The 19611-nt window shown below is 52.1% G+C and overlaps 1 protein-coding gene across 4 annotated transcripts in view; it reads left to right on the forward strand.

The window, feature by feature from the left end:
- Positions 1–19611, forward strand: part of Olf413 (DBH like monooxygenase olf413) — a 225155-nt gene that overhangs the window by 108685 nt on the left and 96859 nt on the right. For all 4 annotated transcript variants that reach the window (XR_013102048.1, XR_013102049.1, XM_076898416.1 and 1 more), the window contains exon 3: positions 10180–10329. Coding sequence is in view for 2 of the 4 variants with exons in the window: in XM_076898416.1 (XP_076754531.1) it covers positions 10180–10329 (150 nt within the window). In the remaining 2 variants the exon portion in view is untranslated. The remainder of the gene's footprint in view (positions 1–10179; positions 10330–19611) is intronic.

Genomic DNA, 19611 nt, shown 5'->3' on the forward strand with positions numbered 1-19611 from the left:
AGCACGTCGCGACAGGAAATTCGCTGCTCGTTCGTGTGGGTGCTGGACGACGAACAATTGCCACGAAATCCGAGGAGCTACGTGTAGATCCCCGGATCTCCTCGAGCCTGGCTCGCGCGGTAGATTTCATTTCGATTTAGAAGTTGCGCACAGAGTTCTACAGTGAATAGGGTTCGTCATGGGTCGGACGAAGTGGCGTTCGACGCATTGGTCGTTAAGGACTCGCCATTGTATGAAATATACCGAACCGGGTCACATCTGTAATCGATACGCGCGCATGTTTCATTCAACGGAAGTATCAATTTCTCCTGTCTGATAAGTTATTTTGTGAGTAATTGATTAAATCCCCGATTTTTCATAATTAAAACGCGCGTCGCTCGAGTCAAGGATTACACGGTTGGAACGAAAGTATATAATACGCGCGAAAACGGTATCGCACGAGTCGAGAGCGGTACGCACAGGCATCGACGTATTACTCGGTGGGCGAAGCTACGTAGATGGTACCGTAGGAAATCTAGGTTAGCGTGAAATTTGTAGCCGCGAGCTTCTTGATATTCATGAAACTTTTTGCTCCCTCTATCCCTCTTTCGTTTTTCTCGCCCCCCTCCTCGCCCAGCTCGAGCCAACCTCTGTTCTCCCCGACGTAATTGTCTTCATCTGTAACAAGTCCGGGACTGCCGCTTACGATTCCAAGGCAATACGAGGCAACGTCTTGAATAAAATATCTCCCTCCCCCTAGCCGAGACATCAGCCGTGCTCAATCTCCGCGAAGACGATACGTCCGCGAGGCGCATCGAACGCTCGCTTCCGCCGTCGGGCCATTCGATAATTTCCAGTAAATTCTTCTCGTCCTCTCTCGCTGGGGAGACTTTGCCTCCTGATAATGCGCCACTCGATGATGCCCCTGCCTCGCTCGCTCGTCCCCGTCCTCGAGGCGTTCCTCGCAGCCGGAGTAATCCTCTCGGAAAATCGCTCATAGACGAGGAACCTTAGAGCGTAGGAACGGACGAATTGATTTGCAAATGGAGGAAATCGCCGGGAGTCGCGGCACCCAATGCCTTCGTTTGGAAAATCTATTTTACACCCTTAAAAGCAAACTGATCCGACGTCACCTCTCATTTCGAATATCTCTCGTTTCTCTGCGAAAACGCGCGAGATTACAATACACTAACGGGTAGCTAGGTTGGAAGGTACAGAGTGCGATGCAGCAGTGTAGATCGCCGTGTACGGATGGTACACATCGAAATGATCTCCACGCCTCGGTTGGTTTGTATTAGCTGCTTCTCTGGACGATCGATAAAGAGTTACAGCTCGACGGGGCAACAAATATCGCCGCGCGGTCTACGAGTCATTCATGAAAGAAAGAACGACGCGAGAAGCGGCGTCCCGAGTTCGAGGCCGATCCCTCGCAGCCTGATTCGAATTCAGCAGGCGTGCACGGTTTACTTTCGATCGTCGAGACGTACGAACTCGTCCGGATTGTGTAATCCTCGCGGGGATGAACGGAATACGAAGGGGTGGTCGAAGGTCGTTGTTCCGGGCTGAGATATCGATTATGTCGCGCGAGCAACGTGCCCGCGGAAAATCGTGTTGCACGGAACGCTGTTCCGCCAGACGCGAGCCAGGTTAAATTATTAATCTGGCCTGGTGTAATCGCGTTGTTAAGGCGAACAGCCACGGAGCCGAGGCGTTCTTTGACACGGTACCGGACGCTTACGCGTTCCACGAGCGCGCGCGCGTTGCCAGGGAATAATGCAGGCCGGTCAAGAACGGACGAGGATACCGCGAAAGGTGTGTAACAAGTGGCGAACGAAATTACAAAGGGTGGAAATCGTATTTCGTTCGCTAACCGATTCTCTTCTCGTAATCCCTGTCCGTTCTGGTCTTTTGAATATTCTATAACAAAATTCGAGGATACACGTGTAAATTTCTGTGAGACACACGGTTGAGAGAGTAGATTTGCGCGACCTGTGTACACACGAGCCGCGAATATCGTGGAAAACACGAAAGGTATCGGATAAAAAATGCAAGTGCAATTGTTATCTGCCGTTGATGACTTCGATACGACAACTTCCGTCGCCACGCTTTTTCATTCTCGCGTGCATCCGTCGAGGATGCGTGCTTATTCGTTCCCGCTTTCCGGTAACAGTTTATCAACCGCGTGATTTGGAACGCGCGCGCGAGGCACAGGGGTAGAGAGAAGAGGGAAGAGGGCTGGGAGCGAGAGGAATAACGAACGAGCGCGGGTACAGGGAACGTTGGCTGGAACGCTCGCTGTCGGCTGGATAACATCGACATTCGTGAATAAAGTTGTAGGTATTCCGCTTTTTGTTGCGTCCTCGTAGTTGATCCGTGGCCTGATTCGCTCTCGCGTTTTCCGTTTCGCCGATCAACCCGATAACTCGAAAGCTCTCCTTGCCTTTCGTTTCAATTAGCGGACCTCGCGTACGATTTCTCATCCCGTTTCCCCCCCAACGATCGTATCGACCGACTTTCCGACTCCTCTGCACTCTTGCAAAGTAATCGTGACAATTGCGAATACACCGTGCATGACACGTGCGTGCATCTGTGTACCTTCTCGCGCGGCACTCGATCTGTCGGGGATTCCGAACCGCGCCTCGTTCGATTCACCCGAAGAATAACTCGTGTTTTCGAGCGACAACCACTCGCTTCTACTCTCTTTCATCTGATTCGCCTCGTTGAATCGCTGCGCGCGTGTTTACATCGTTTCGATGTGTCCGTTCGACGATAGTAGATACTCTGTTCGATGCGTTTCCCTCGTGTTTGATCTCTCTTCTCGTATTTTAAATCCTAACCCCGCGCTCCTCCTCGAAATTAGTTCTTTCTCATTTCACGCTATCGTATCGTTCTCACGTTATATTATCATCGTATAAAATAGAATGAAATACACTGGCGACACGATGTGCGCGAGAAAAAGTATAGTAACGCCATCGAATTGCTTAGGAATACTGAAATCAAGTAGTGACAGTCGAAATAAGTCAGACAGCCTCGCGCCAGTGATACGGCTCAACGATTAGTCGTACGAATCGTCGACTACTCGTTTGAACCAGCGTCGCGGCTAATTCAGAGCGAGGATGAATTCGTCGCGAGTTCGAACCTGTGCACAGCTCAGAGGAGGGTAAAAAAGGGTTCGTTCCGCGCACGCAATCGCTCGTGTCCGCTTTCGTTATCGCGCTGGCGCTTGTCATTAAACTCCGGGGCCATTTTCGTGGGCCACGGATACACGCGAACCGCGTGCGGTTGTCGTTATCAAGTTTACGATTCCGGGAGTACGCGAGCCTCTAAACGTTTCACGCCTGAGAAGAGCGTCGAGAGCGGGCTTCGCGTTTGTTTATCGGCGCCCGATAGCGGCGTCGCGCGGCGTACGAGGCCGCGGGCGTCGCGTTAATGATCACGCGGACGACCGTTGGAAACGAGCGTGGCGAATAAAATTCCGTCGTCGCTCGTTGTTGTACGCATTGCGACAAACCTGGCCGGAGGTTACCACCGTGACGTTGATCGTTCACTGGCGATAATCGCGTTATGACGTGTCTGTCGCTGCGTACAGGTTCTCCATTTTGTTTAGTCGATGCTAGTCGAGGAACTGGATCGCGATTCGGGTGCAATGGATTTTTAACTTGGATACGCGATGCTGTACGTTTACGCGGGTTTGGTGCATCATATTAGACGTAACAGAGGAGAGAACACGTCTAAAGATCGAGCAACCACTTCCGCGATGTAGCTTCGTTTATACGTGTAACAATAGCACACTGATTTCACCCGCTATCGCGTACACGCGCGCTTCTCCGTCTCGTTTCGTTTGATCGTTCGAATTTACTCGTTCGTCACGAGATCGAGTAATCGTCGACACCGCGAGGAACGAACGAGGAGCACGTTCTATCCTCGATTCGCCGCGGTTCTTCCGGGCAATTCGGGCATCGATCTCGCGCCCGACGCCATGCGAACCCATTAAACGCGATCATTAGCTCCAGTAGGATGCTGCTGTCGGCGTCGTTGATGTCGCGTCGCATTATCGCCAACGGCGAATCAGGACGGAATAATTGACATAATTGTCCGGCACGTGAAATCGATCGGGCGTGCCGATGAGAAGGCGTCAATGCCAAGAAAGGCCCCTCTGGCTCACCGTCAAATTATTCGGATATGCCGTTGGACCTGTAATACTCCACCGAGCCACCACCGCCCATCGTATCTTCTCCTTCGCGGGGTTGCTCGTTCAACTTCCCGCAAAATCGATTCAGCTGCGACCCTCTCCTTTGCCACCAGTGACATTTGTTCAACTTCACGCGTGTGTACACCTCGAAGCGATGCATTTGTTCCAAGTTCGAGCTCTTACCGCGATCCGCTATTACGCCAGCATGAAAACACGTGTTTACTCTCAACAGAGGGGGTTGCGTTTCGCCTATACTCGCGTTTCCTTCGAGGAAAGTAATCGAGAGACGGGATGCGCGACTGGCAAGGGGACGTCGTACATCGTCGTCGATTTGCGGCCAATTATCCAAATGCCTCCTATTCTCCGTCAATGCAATTTTCATTCTACCCGCGAGGTAGAAACCCTGTGTACAACGATCGCTCTTATTGTGCCCGGAATGACAGGAGAGGACAATAGCCACCGTCGATGCGACGTATCCCACCTAATTGGCATAATTTCTCGGCGGGTAGAACCGCAACGCGGGCTCGCGACGCGGCGCGATGGTAATCGTGAGAAATGGGGGTGGCGGTCGATTACGCGCGAGCACGGAACGGTTCGTTGGTTCCGTGTCACTCGGAATTATAAAGAAACTTCGAAGCCGCGGCTCGCGGCATTTCCGGAAACGTTTCGCCGGTGGGTTCCGCGGGCGACAGAAACGCAACGGCAATTTATTAGCGATCACCGCGCCCCGTTAATTGTTTCCTGCGCGAACACGCCGCGGGCGCAGCCGCGCGTGACCGACCGGGAGCGTCGCGCGATTTTCTTTGTCCCCAGGTCCATTTACGCTAACGAGGGAAGTTTGGTAAGTGATACACGTCAATCTTCGAGGAAACTTTCCGCAGCCCTCTGTAATTGGAACAATCTGGGGACAATTACGGGAATGTAACTTTTCCACGGATCTTTAGACACTCGCGTCGAACGGTTCGAGTCTGAAGACAGTGATGTACAACGTGTACGCGAATCACTGTAGAGGAATCTTTATTAGACGAGCGATGGATACTGGTTCAAAGGCGTTCGAAGTAATATTCGAATCGATTCGTTGGCAATTCCCAACGTAAAACGTAGGCGCAGATAGAGGTTTAATCGGAGATTTAACGTCAGCGAGGCGCGGACTGTTTACACGGCCGTTAGATCATTAACATGGCGCGGCGAGTCCTCGCCGTCACCGATGACGCTCCATTATGGGAAGCGGCAGATTGGGTCGGCGTAATTGCTATAATTTCATCGGCCGTGGAATCTGTTGTTACAACGTGAACGTTCGTTGCCAGCGGACTCGAGGCGCGCCCGATAGAACGACGAGACAATTATGTCCGTGGACGTGGACGCACGCGTGTACTACACGGTCACGCGCGATAGCTACAGAATAAAATATGTGGCGCGCGTGTCGATCGCGTGGTCGTCGAATGAAGCGGCCCGGATTCACCGCGTGTACTCCGCCTGGCGATCATAATTTCCACTCTGATTGCGGATTAAGCGATATTCCCTATTTGATTACCAGCCGTATATCGGAAATTCTACTAACAAGCGGCGAAAGAAATTTATCGCTCGGTTGGCGGAACGATTTCGTGATAACGAGCGAGCCCGCCGTTTCGAGGCCGCTGGGCGAAAGTGTTTTAATCCATTGATCGCGGGGCGGTAGCCCCGTTCGAGCTTGTTCTTCTGCCTCGTTTCCTCGCCGTTTCCACGGCGAAGCTTGCGTTACAAGGATCTTCCAGCCCCTTCGCCCGTTTTAACTAATAAAACTCTTCTATCTCTCTACGACGCTCGTGAACTCTTCCTCGCGGATGAAACAAGGGCACAAGAAGCGATAAAACGTACGCCCCAGTTGGCGCTGCTTCGCTGCTGCATAAGCTGCGCGTCTGCGTCTCGCTGAGGAGCAGCCGCACCGATCGCAGCGCCGCCTAACCGGAGGACCGCGATTAAACGGAACGACGTCGCTTACGCGTGCTCTTCTGATTCATTTCGTGTTCGAAGACCGTTCGCTGGTCGTACATCGCGATACGCCTCGTACGATATCGCTGAAACGACTTCAATTTATTCGGCGCGAGGTACCATTTTTAACCGCCGGTTTATGGAGGCTCGAGATCCACGCGATTTCATATATTATATATTAACCGCACGCCCACCGGGTTGTCGCGCTCTCGTAAACGCGTATTCCCTTCTCTTAGCGACGCTCGCTACGGATATTGCGTAAATTATTGCGACGCGTGTTGCATAATGAAGCAGCCGCATGAGAGTTCGAGCGACTTACGGTGGAACCGTGCGTGCCTGGTATAGCATGACGCCCGCGCGACAATAAACACGGGAATGACAGTCGATGGAAGGGACTGGCGTAGAACCGTGGGACGGGTACAGGCCGCGGAAACGACGCTTGTATCGCGATAACGTTTCATAACAGCGTACGCTTCCTGATTTTTTTAGTAGCCAGGACGGTGTAGGTATGCAAACGCGCGAGCGTTGCACGCGACTCGCCGTCGAGCGTACGAAAAGTTTCTCGACAAGTTCCCGCGCGAGTTCCTCGAACCGTTCCCTGAATTCGAAGGGCGGCTACATATTCTCACGAGTATTATAATTGTAAGAACGCGATTCTCCCAGGCCAAGGGACGTTTGATGTCTCCGTCCGGTATCCAATAATAGATTCGCTCGTAGATTAGAATCGAGTCAACGTGAACGATACCAATTGTCTTGCAATCGAAAGTTTCCGATGAAAATAACTGAAATGGATCACACTGGTTACAACGCAAAGTGTTCGTTAAAACATCATTATCCTCGACTATCCGATTTCCAAGCGAACTGTTCCACACGCTCGGTTCCACTCGGTTCTCCGCGATTATACGCGCGTTGAACACCGAAAAATCGCTGGCAGAAGTGAAAATCCCTTAATCAGAGCGATCGCGGACGAGTCCGTTGATACGGTATCGAAAAGAGCGGCGGCTCGTTCGGGAAAGCGGCTAATCGAAACGGAACCGGTGGCTGCCGCTTTAAATTGGATCAGTTTAAACGTACGCGTCCGCTGGCGCCGTTCAGCAGGCATTGTCCGCCGGCTGAATGCCGCAGACATAATTCGTGTAATTGCGGGACACGCGCCACTCACGGCCCCGCCATTCTTTTTGGGGCCCGCGATATCAACCGCGTCCGTACGCGGACGGCAATAAACAGCGAGCTCGATGCGCGGCGTCGTTAAAAGGGAGACAATTGCGGGACGCTCGCGGAAACGGAGCACTCGTGCGACCACGGAGCGATTTCCACCGATGGAAACAATGTTTTCGCCTCCACCCACCAAGCACCGTTCCCCGTATCGCTCTCCCTTTTTGCGCGTCGTCTGTATTACAGCGAGGTACGTTGCGCGCGTACACTCGACCAGCTCGCCATTGTACGCCGTTCGATGCGATTTACCTCTGTCGCTCGACGACCGTTGCTTCTCTCGCGGTTCGACGTACCTTCGACGAGCGACGGTAACCTATCCCTGGCCAGGTGTCTTTCAATCGGAGACTATGGGAAGAGGTATCGCGCGAGAGGCTTTAGATGGCACAGAAATGGCTGGAAGCGTATAGAAGAAGGAAAGTTGGACTTTCCGATCGGTCGCGCGTCGGCTGTCGGTGGCGGGCGTCGTGCAGGGGAAAAAATATGCTTCCCGCTTCCGACGCGGCGGCGGAAATTGAAGAAGTTGCGGGAGACGGCGTTGGAAATTATTTATTACCCGCCGCGTTACGATGTCCTCGCGAAGCATCGTAGCTCCTCGAGCCCTTTCGACCGATGGTTGCTAAGAGTTGCCACCCTCCTCGACGTTTCGCAGGGTCTATATGGTTGAATTTCATCGTCGCGAGCGAAGTGACGCATGGCGGTGTCGCGAAAGCAATGGTTTCGCGTGAACACAGTTCGTGCGATCGTTTCATAAATTTTTAAAAAGTCCCATCGGTTGGATATTTATGGCGAAGACGCGGAAACGGTGCTCGATGCGTTAATCGCGTTTAAGAAGTTTCATACTTCCACTGGCGCGCTGTTCGAAACGGACGATTGGAACGACGCTCAGCTGGCAATAAAGAGTAACGTTATAGCCAAGTCAGTTTAAATTCCATAGCGTCTTATTCCGAACGACGCGGATTCCCCGCGCGACGGATGAAAAGAGCGCAGTTGTTAGCCATCACCGGTGCCAGGGGCGCCTCCTCGTCCCTTTTCCTTTCCGCCTCGCCTCGAGGAGCCTTTATCGAAACGCTAAACGGGAAGGCAATATCAACGGAAGACCGAGCGGCTCGAGGCACGATCGTCGCGCGCTCAAAGCGAAAGAACGGTTCCCGTTTCCTCGCAGGAATTCGCATTTTCCCCCAGATTCACTGCGTTACACATTTCCAAGCGGATCCGTGTCCATTGCAGCCGCTCGTTGCGAAACGACGCGGCTCATAGAGGCGACGGAGGGTGGTAGGCTTGAAAATGATGACGAGAAAGGAGGAAGAAGTTCGATTAGATTTTTAACAATCCAGAAGAGTCGAAACGCGCGCGCCATCTGCTACGCCCGGATACTTTGACAGCATCGCTCCTTTCTTCTGCTCGTACACCTGCGCCCGGCTTTCTTTATCGCGCGAACGGTTTCCCTGTTTTTGCCACCGATCTCCTTTCCCTTAGCAGGCTCGCTACTTTTTATCAGAAACGCTTTATACTGTATATCCAATCAAGGCGAGCTATAGTTGTCGTGTTAGCTCGAATCTTTCACGCGTCAAGGCTAACGTAAATGGATATTCCCCTGTGTCCTCTCCTCGTGGCCTCTTTTTCGTACTCTCCTGCATACGTGTGCGTATATACAGGGTGTTCGTCTACAGGTGGTCACGAATGGTAAACGAGAACGCTACCTTCAAATACCCGTACCAACATTATCCATGTCGCTGGACAACGACGAGAGCTCGTTACCAATATTATCGGTAACGAATAATGGCAATTAATTACCAGAGTCGCTCTTATTCTCGTTACATTTCATTTGCAACAGCCACTCGCTGATCCGTTTTCTAACCACCTGTAGCCGAACACACCCCGTACGTACGCTGGCTCACGCGTGCACGCCTCCGTGCGCGACTCACCGGCGAGACGAATGAGCGAAGTCGAAGAGTGCCGTGGACAAAGGGTGGCCGGGTGCATAACACGCGTGACTCGTCCTGGCTCACGGCCTGGCTGTTAGCCGCGGGTCGGTCCGCGTCGCTGGTAAATTAAATTCTAATAAAGCTCGCCGAAACGTGGGGAAAAAAGCGGCGGCGGCGGTGGAGAACGAGTCCCGCCGGTGGCGAACAATGGCGGGGCGGAAGGCGTCGCAGGCACGAAGCGACGCGAACCGCGGATAATTATATCGAGGCGGCGGCCAGGAATCTCGCAGAAAAACTTGCCTCCTCGCAGGAGCAGCCGCCACGGGACGGTTAACTAACTCGACGGCGCGGTCCACGTCCAGGTAGAGGTGGTGCGTCGTCGCTCTGGGGAACGCGACGGGCCCCCTGGCGTAAAAAAGGTGATCGGTGAAAAAGACGGGGCGATGAATAGTTTTCGTTCCTGCTGTTCCCTGGTGGATTTCGTCCGCTGGCACCGGCTGTCTCTCGGCTCGTTCGGAAGCTTTGATATCTTTCTGCGCCCGGGAATAGGACCCGGGACAAGAAACGGTATAAGACGCGCGCGGTGGTTGAACGTTATTAATGAGAGGTTCGGTTGGAACGGCTGAAATATGGGACGCGCGAACGGTCGGTGAGAAAATTGCGCCGGGGCGCTCTTTGGCTCTGGTTTCGAGGGCGAGGCTCGATTCGTGGACGAAACGATTTCATCTGTTGAGTCGCGATAAATATACCGCCCCCCATTTGTTTCGTCGAACCTCGCGAGATCCGTGAAAAATCATGGGAATCCAGTATATCCCCTGACAAACGTTACGGTAGCGCGGTTTTATATGGATCGTGTCCGGCAGGAAAGTTTCACGCAACGGTGTTCGTTGTTTCCAGGACCGGCACGTGAAGAATTCCAGCAAGGACCCGCAGATGGACTCGAGCCAAGACTATTGCCTGCTACTGGGTTACGAGAACAAGACGCACACGGTTCTACGTTTCAGCAGGCGATACGATACGTGCGACCCGCGGGATCTCAAGATCACGGTAGGTGGTTTGATTTATACGGCTTCCGGCGTGGAGGATAATTTCGTGCAGCGCGGCAAGTGCTCGCTCGAGGATCGTTTGATGGATTTACGAGAAAAATTGAGCAGCCGAGCAGCGTGATGCCAGCAGCCCGTGGAAGAATTATTTATCGCGGTTCTTTAGGAAATTGAGCACCTCGGCTGGTATACCCGGCCTCGAAATAATTAATCCTTCGCGCTGGAATGGCATCGCGTATACACGTCGCGATCGAACTACTTAATTCCGTGATCGTGCAGAATCGCGTTAGCTAGCGCGTTAGCTTGCGGCACGATAGACGCGGAATCGGGAGTCAATGTTAAACGTTCACATCATCAGACCGTTAATTTCAGTCTGCAAACCCTGCATTTTACGATACCATCCTATAATTTCTATTTTACTGTCTATATATACATACATCTCTTTAACAAGACACTATCAGCTACAGAGCGAAGCTATCCAATTGCCAATTTTTCATGCAAACCAACTCAAAACAAATACCACGAACAGTAATAACAGCTTTATTCTCTCGACAGTAGCACTCGTTATGTCGTTGCGTTATGAAGAAGCAGACGTTAGCGTGTCTCTTGTAACGACATTCCACGCGACCATCGAGAGCCATTCTTTCCACCCGAAACACACGAGTCTGGACCATTCAACTCTCCGTAAACATTTTTCCCGTCGCTGTCAACGTCCGCCATGATAATTTCGACGTTCACCGGGAAATAAGTGAAACGCGGCCCCGCGTAATCGGCAGGCTCGAGCGCGGTAGGCTCCGAAACAGCGGGACGCGGTGAAATACGAGCGCGATTCATTACGTGTCGCAATTAACGTTAATTAACCGGCGTTACCGGGTGCTCGCGCGCGGTGTCGCGGGGGTTCTGAGCGAAAGTGTCAGGAATTTCGGAGCGGTTCACGGCCGGCTAACGAGAACGCGGAGCGCACGCGAGCGCCGTTTCAGGCGGAAAGTTGTGTGCGGCCGGTATGCGGAATCATTAGCGGAGCTGGTATTAACATAGGCCGGCGCAAAATTCAAAGAGTCGTTATCACCGTTGGCAGGCCTCGTTCCCGGGATTCCGCGAGCGGCGTGGCACTCGCGGATAGGAGGAGAGCCCGACCCAGTTCTTTGCTTCGCTGGTAATTAACCGGGAAATAGATGGGACGGCGATAGAGCCGTCCACTCGGCGAGCACTCGCGGTCTTAGCCACGACGCGGGACGAAAGGAGGAGATTACGCGCGTGTCGCGATTCACTCGAACCCCCGTGCGCCGTTCAAATTTATGGCATCGAGCCGGGGGCAGTCGCGCAGGGTGGTTCGAGGGGTTGCTCGCATCGCTAATGTCGCTCGTTGATATGCAGCTATGTCTTCCTCGGATACCGTGGGACTCTGTAGTCGACCATGGAATCGATGGGGGAACGAGCGTAGCAAAAAACTAATTAGCAAACAGTCGCGGAGGGAGACTCGATTAAGGGAGACTGTAATTACGAGCTCGTCGAACGTCTTCATCGATGCGGTTGAAGGGAATCGTGGATATGCCGATTGAATGTTCGTGATGTTCGTTGTTTAAAACATCCTCGTGCTCGTTTTCGGTTGTAGCGTTACACACTGTGCACGCTTGTGGAACGCGGGGGTGGAACAACGTGGAACGACGCGAGGTTTGGAAATAATTACACGGTTTACGTTTTGCGTGTCAATAGCGCTCGGAAGTCGTCGACGTGGTGGCGTTTGCCGAGCGAACGATGAATATCCGTACGGTTTGTGCGCGTAAATAATTGACGCGTGCAGCGTAAATATTGGCGGGCGAATGAAGCGGACGCGAAGGGGAACGCTCGTGGAATGCCCGTGGATGGGCGCGTGCCCGCGCGGCAAGAAGCGCGAAATGGAATTACTTTGTCGATTGAGTAATTACACGTTCGCTCGTATGATGGAAGACGTTGCGTTCGTTATTTACGCGTGCCAACGGGTAAAGAGATTAATTGGAGCAACGGTTCTTAAATGATTTAAATTTACTGCCTAGCTTAATGGAGTGCCATCGTTGTACCTATTGTAAAATGGTCGGATATCGCGATCGGTTGGTAAAAATTCGGAAAATTTCTACCATCGTCCACGAACAGGATCCAACAAAATTGCTCGCGAGTTCTCCACTGCGAGAGTACATTATGCAGACGAAGATTTCAGCGTGTAAACCGTTGTCACACGGTCCGATCTTCCTCGCGTATCCCGCTAACCGAGGGGTTAGAAAAAGAAAGGGTCAGGGGCTACCACCGGCGTGATCTCGATCTCGAGGATCTGTTGCGAGGAAACTGAACACGACGCGGTTCACGGAAGATGTTAACGGTCCCAGGAATGTCCATCTAGCAGTTGAGTCATCAAAATGACTTAGATGGCAAAAGCGAAACGGTCGCCGTTCGTCGACAGAGATTCTATCGAGACAACGAACGACGAAGTCAGCTACCTTTTCCTCTTTATCTGATCACCTGATGCATCGAATACTCGGTATGATATTTTTTACGTGTCACGTTCACCTGGCGAGGAGCGGGTGCTCGCAGAAATGCGGCGTGCACGAGTCCGAGTACGCGGACCGAGATACTTTAAATGGGCCTAAGAGATTCGCTGCAGCGAGCATTCATACGGGGTTATCGACGATCGCAGGTTCGCGACGCGAACCGCGCCGTGGCCTCTTTGTCTCGAAACGAAAATTACGGCGGGTAGCCGACGGAATCGCGGTACGATCGGCAACAGGGGGATGCTTTGTGAATAAATAGGTCGCAGGACGGAATAAAATATTTCCGTATCGTGTGTGCGGGATTTGTCCGCGAAACTGGAACGAGGCGGAGGGCGAATACTTGGCGGAGGATCGCGTTTTCAGAGGCGTGCATTTTTCACAGGCACGTCGATGCGCGTGCAATTGGCAGATGTGTCATTCTTTTAAGTGGGCTCGCGTACAGAGTTCTCTACGCGGATCCCTCGTCGTGTCCCAGATTCCACGTTAGTCTCTCACTTATCGTGTCGCAGGAATATCCGAGACCCCTCGATACGACGGCTCGCACGACATTTGACGACGAATCGACGTATTATTACACGTAAGACGCGAGAAGAATTCGTGTCTCGCGCGTCTCTTCCTTGTCGAATTACCGATACACCGTGTAGGTAAACTTGACGGCGTTTGTGCCGAGCGCCCCGCGTATCAGGGTCCTCGAGCCATTGTTATTTCTACCGGTAGCCACGGTGGATTAATCGAATGAACATCAAATTAAGCGACGCTCCGTGGTAACAGGCTTACGTGGAAGAGAGCTTCGATTGCATATTAATATCGCGGCGCTGGCCCGCGTCCTTTGCTTTGCTATGCAGACAATCTCATCAGCTAGACGTGGGATTATGCCTCGACTGCGTCGTAGACGGCACACACGCGGCACGAGAGGAAGAGAAGAGTATCGTCGGGGGTCTTACGAACTCTGGTATTCACGGGGCGGTGGTTCACGCGCATCAGTCTTCTGTGCGGTCGTAATTAGTTCATTAGCAAGCGTGCACGCGGCTCGCAGCGACCGCCAGAGGCGACGCGCGATGACGTTTCGACGCGCGTATTTAAATATGCATTTTTCATAACCAGGCTTGCTTGCCTGGAGTGCGTGCAAGTTGCGCGTCGGATTTGTATGCGCATCGGTAATTATTTCGTTAGCCGCAGCGACGAGCGTCGAGTACGATGTCCTGCGAACGAATCCTGGACGGTGGTAGATTCTCCATGGCTGTGGAAAACCGGAACGTACTCCAGCTTAGAGATCGTCGCGCTTGCGTGGTAATACAATACTTCTGAGAGACGTTTCCCTGGAAGATGGATATTCACTTGTACTTCGCGGTTGGCAGGCACAGGAGGAAGATAAAAGGCCGCGGTTAGACGAGAGAGGGTGTACGAATCGTACCCTGTTGACTGACTCTCTGCCGGCGACAAAGAAAATATACACCGGCGGGAGTTGTAGACTCGGCCCAATTTCGCCAGTCTGCTCGCGGGTCACGCCAGCAAAGTAAACGCTCCCCATCTCTCTTCTTCTCTCTCTCTCTCTCTTCCTCTTTCTTTTCCTCTTGGTCCTTTGCATCCGATAAATTTCCCCGCGCGACGCGTCGCAGCGGGATATATCCAGGAGCGGGCGAACTCGGTCTCCTGTGTCGGATGTCGACGATAGAAACCGCAAAAGTTCCGCGGCTGGGTAGCAGCGGGATTCCCCCTTTGAGGCCGGTGCCTGGCCGTGGCAAGGATTTTGCGGCACGCTGGCCATTATGCAACCAGGACCTGGCTGGCGCACCGGAATCGACGTCACCGGGAGTTTTCGCGTTGCGAGACCCGTGGTCTCCAGTTTTTCCGCGGCTACCACCCTCTACCCCTTCGTTTCCACATGGTATCCTCTCGAGTGCGATGACGGAGTGTCGAGAATGTGTGGGAAGGAGGTACGCGGGGCGGGATCGAACGATTCGCACGTACGTATTCGTGAAAACGAACGGGGAACTGAGAAAATCGAGGAGGAAGAATGGGAAGAAACAAAAGAGGGGCGAGAGGCGCACACGTACGCGGTGGGCGCGCACGCTGGCACGGATACACGGAAGAGTCGGAGGATATGCACGTGAATGTTACCTGGTAGGGTGATTGGGGTGCCTTGCAGAGGGGATTGGCTAGCTGACCCGGTTCTGCTTCTATTCCCTTCCTATCTGTAGCCGTATCTAGTTTACCACTTCACTCGCTGGGTGGCTGGCTGGCTGGCTGGCTGGCTGGCTGGCTGACCAGCCGCTCCTATAGCAGTCAACGCGAACTTCCTGAATAAGGTCCCTCCCTCGACACTAGAACTGATCGCTATTCCGAATGGTTCGGCTCGATGTAAAAGGAAAATCGAATTTGACCGATGCCTTTGGGAGCGACAGGGGCGGAGGAGTCCAGGTGGGGCGACGGGGGAGCCGGCCAGGTGCGCTGACGATCTTATTGGGTGGATCCGTGTACTCGTGGAGCCGTGGCAGAGGGCGCCAGGGGGATTTCGCCCGGAAGCTACTATCCGGAGCGACGGGAAATCGAATCAACGCGGAAGGGGAATCCGCGAGCCCTACGGCGGTGCCAGATTACATACGTTTGGAGACAATTATCGGTGGGAACTCGATTTATCCGTCACGAGCCGGAGTTCAATTGTTGCGTTCGTCTGTTATTTGAACGCTGTTGCGAGGAAACTATCCTGAAATCTTCTCTCCCGTCTTTGTACGCGAGTTCGCTCCGCGCTCTTTTATCGACGCGAAACAGTCGAGAGATAATTCTATCCGAGTGTGCGGGGGCCCCTTGATCGTTCTTCCGCCGCGTGGAACAACTTCTTTCTAGAGTTCTTCCACTTCTTCCACTCGATCAAAGATCCTTTTATACGAAGACCATCGACCCAATCGAACGTGGAACAAAAGTAATCGCATCCGAAGTTGTACCCATTCCGAAAATGACCGAAAACCGAAGGGAACCTCAGGGGTGAAGTAACTTCCAATTACACGGATGCCTGTTCTCCCTCGGCCCTCGTAACCAGCAATCCAGCCGATTGTCAACATGTTTGTTAAAGGGGACCAGGCCGGATCGGGATTGAATGAAACCGACTGGCCACCACGAACGCGCACCCACACGTCGGTGACTAATGACAGTTCGAAGAAGTTCCGCCGTTCTACAAGTTTTCCAATCGGCCAAAAACTCTGCGAACTGACATTTACCTAGAAGAATCCAGGCCCTGCCAGACAGATCGTGGACCGATCTCGCTATCGACGCGATTTTCCACGGGCACGGCCGCGATCAATCGCAGCCCTCCGAGTCCCTTTCCAATCAGCGTTGGGGCGTTCATCCTCGACCGCGTTGTGTCTCGTCGGGACGACGACGCGATCACAAGTTCGACAGGCGGTTGGCTGCGATCAAACTTTCGAATGCGGCGCGATTACGGAAAAAGAAAACGGTCAAATTGCTCGCGTTCCAGTTTTTCCTCGGACCATTCCAATTTGCCGCTCGTATCCGGTTCGATCATCCGGCGGACGGAGGCGCGCTGAGATTGATCGAGGGGGTGTCTGGCGTTCAAGGGATTCGGAGATTGTGGTGCATGTTCGAGACACTGGCGTGTATCGCGGTAACTGACCGCGAATGAAAATCGAACGCGATTCGGGTAATTGCGGGCGGGGCGATAAAATTAAATCATCCAATTGTTCTGCTTTAAATGAGACCGCTCGACCACTGTCGAAGCTACGAGGCTACGAATATTTCCTAGCGCATTGTTGCACTGTCTGTTTGCGGTTCGTTCGTACGTCGCGTCTTTTTTTGTTGATTCAACGTGACTAGATAAAACGACGGCTAGTATTTTGGAACATTCGATCGTGGCAATAACTGCGATAGGAACTACTGTACAGCTCTCGCAGCTTCGTGTTTATCAGAGATCAACGAGAAAAAGGTATCGACGGATCGATCGATCGACGAGGGCTGTAAATTTGTTTATGCACCAGGCCCAAGGGCTGGCCGTAAACAGTCAGTTTGTGATTGTATGAGGAGTTGGCCATTAAACTCGTGTTTCGGATTACCTCTAATTCCTCGGTAGGCGGCGAGTCGAGGGAGCGAGGATTAGTTGAAGATTAAGCTGTTGGACACGTTACTGGCCATGGCCGCCGCCCGGAGCAACTTCCCCGGGATTTCCTTACAAAAGCTTCTTCTTTTCTCTCGCCGGCTAAAAGTTATCGACGCTACGCTTGAGGCTAAATTGGATAAGCATTGCAACGTCCTGGGCGAAGCGATGAAAGTAGAATGGCGCGGAGAGGAAGTTGAGGCGGTGCGGATGCGTCGCGGAACTTTCCTCCTCCCCTTGGCCACGCGTTTGCAAAATTACAGTAAATATTAAATTTCATCGCCGGTGATATTTGCAATGTTGTTCTTCGTTTAGCCGCGGGACCGCGTTCGAGCATAAAAGCAAAGTCTTGTAGGGCTTTTATCAAGCGTGGCGCGATCGTATAATCCGAAGATTTTCATTTCGAATTTCGACGAATGACGCGCGTACTTTGGAAAACGATGACACGCGAACGTTAGTCTAACAAGTAAATGGAAAAAGGGCGGGGAGGGGGAAAGTAGCTTTCCCTGTTTCACGCTAATTTCCTTTTGCGAAAGGAAACGCTGGTCGATGCGAGAGCCTCGTTAGTTTGGAAAGGACGAATCGAGAGGAAAGCTTTGTATTGCTGCATTGCAGTAGATCAATATTCGGCGGACACATCGTAAGAATGGCGTTCCAAATGTATATAAATATCCAGAATTCAAATACACGCGTGCATCGCTTCGAAAACAAATGTAAAAAGTCCGCGAAGGCAAATATTTCCCGACGAATATACAGGATTGCGTCCACGCCGCGCCAGTTGATATTTATAATTCGAAGGAATAAAAACTCGCGTGCGCGCATCGGGGTTACCACAGCGAGCGCAGAAACAGCCGTCTTTTGTATTTAGTTTTCATTTTAATCGAACGATTGGCTTTCCCTTTTATTTTCGCGTGATACACCGCGCACGGCATTAAATTGACTAGAAATGGTCGAAATCCTCTTGCGAGCAAACACAGCAGGAAGCCACCATTCCTTTACAGTTTTTCCCCAATTTTTTCGTTCGATTTCTCTCTTTCTTTTTTCCCTCTTTTTTTTTCGAAACACGCCTCGCATCGAATTCAATGACGGGAGATGGAATCAATCCGCGTCGAAACCGTGAGATCAACGAACGATTTCCGGATGAAGGCTCGAGACAACGCGCGAGCCACTCGTAAAATTGGATTAAAAGTGCGCTGTCAAAGCTTGCAGTACGTGGGGCGCGGCTGGCTAGTTTATACGCGGACAGCGGACGCGAAACGTACGCGAGCCTAGGACGCCATTAAATCGTAGTAGCAGCGTGTATTACGAAATCGGCGACGGAGCTTAACTGCTTACACCGGAGCTTAAATTAGGTGGCCGTTCACTCACAGCCTCGGAACACCGTTAACCAATTTTATCGTGCCCGTTAGACATGTAAATTAGCTGCATACAAAATAAGCTAATGCGAAGCGGAAGCGATCGTATTTAAAAGGGGCGGCTGTGCGCAACGGGAAAAGGGACGTTCCACGTGGTGAGAGGGTTGGTGCATGCGATTTTAAGCCCGCGTTCTTACCAAAGCTCGAGAGCTTTACACGCACTTTTTTGCAGGGCCCTACAGGCTCAGATCGGCCAAGCTGATTACATCCCGTCAGCCGAACTTTTTTATTCGCCCGCAATTTTAAGTTTAATGAGATGAAAAGTCCGATGGGAGAGTGTCAACTTCAACAGCACCTTGTCCTTGGTTCCCAAGAATCGCCAGCGGTTGCAAGAAATTAACCATGGTTTTCGCAAAAGGCGATTACATCGAGTTGCTTCGAAGGTTCTCTTGCATCTTATGGCCAAATCTCAGGGTTCAATTTCAGACGTGTCCTCCAGATTCTTTTTGTCGTTTGGAAATAATTGTCACGTTCGTTCTCCATTCGAGCAACGAAGGGTTAATGTTAATAATCCGTTCTTGTATACACGCTTAAATCGTGGTTACTCTGGGGAACGATTAAAACACGCTTGTCGACTTCGTGTTCCGTGACGTTGTTTGGTAATCGCTTGATCCGCAGGCGAATTGTCTTCGTCACGCTCGCGACACCCATTTGAATATACGAATTCGCGGGAAAACGCGCGGTCCCGCCGCTGTAGCTCAGCGTGTTCTTTATTGAAACACCGAATGGCGAGATTAGAGCCGGGCTTATAACGATTATGCGTTATGGCTCTGCCGAGGAAACAATTTCCATTATCATTAATTGCGGTTTTATATGCAAAAACGTGGCTGCACGACCCGGTTTCTCGCGTGGAGGAGCGTAAAAGGTGAAAAAATACGAGAAAGAGAGCGCGAGGGGGTTGACGAGGGGAGGAAAGAGTACACCTCGCACGCAATGAACAGGCGACATTAATCTTTGGAAAGTTGACGGGGTTGTCATAGTCTTTGCCGATCGTGATCGCGGCCCTCCATTAATAAAACTGATCCAGCGAACGATTTCACTTGTGCCCGGCCTGTACACATCGCGGCGTTACATCAAAGTCGCACACGGAAGTTTATAGTTCGCGACGAGGGTTTACCTGGCTTCGTGCGCGGAATGCGATTATGATTTATGATCTGAGAGTAATCGAACGACCGATAGCAATTTCGCCCCGCCTCTCACCCCTTTCCGCTCCCCAGACACGAGAGCAGGGTGTTTCA

This window comes from Xylocopa sonorina, chromosome 7 (genome assembly GCF_050948175.1).
Source record: "Xylocopa sonorina isolate GNS202 chromosome 7, iyXylSono1_principal, whole genome shotgun sequence".
Taxonomy (NCBI): Eukaryota; Metazoa; Arthropoda; class Insecta; order Hymenoptera; family Apidae; genus Xylocopa; species Xylocopa sonorina.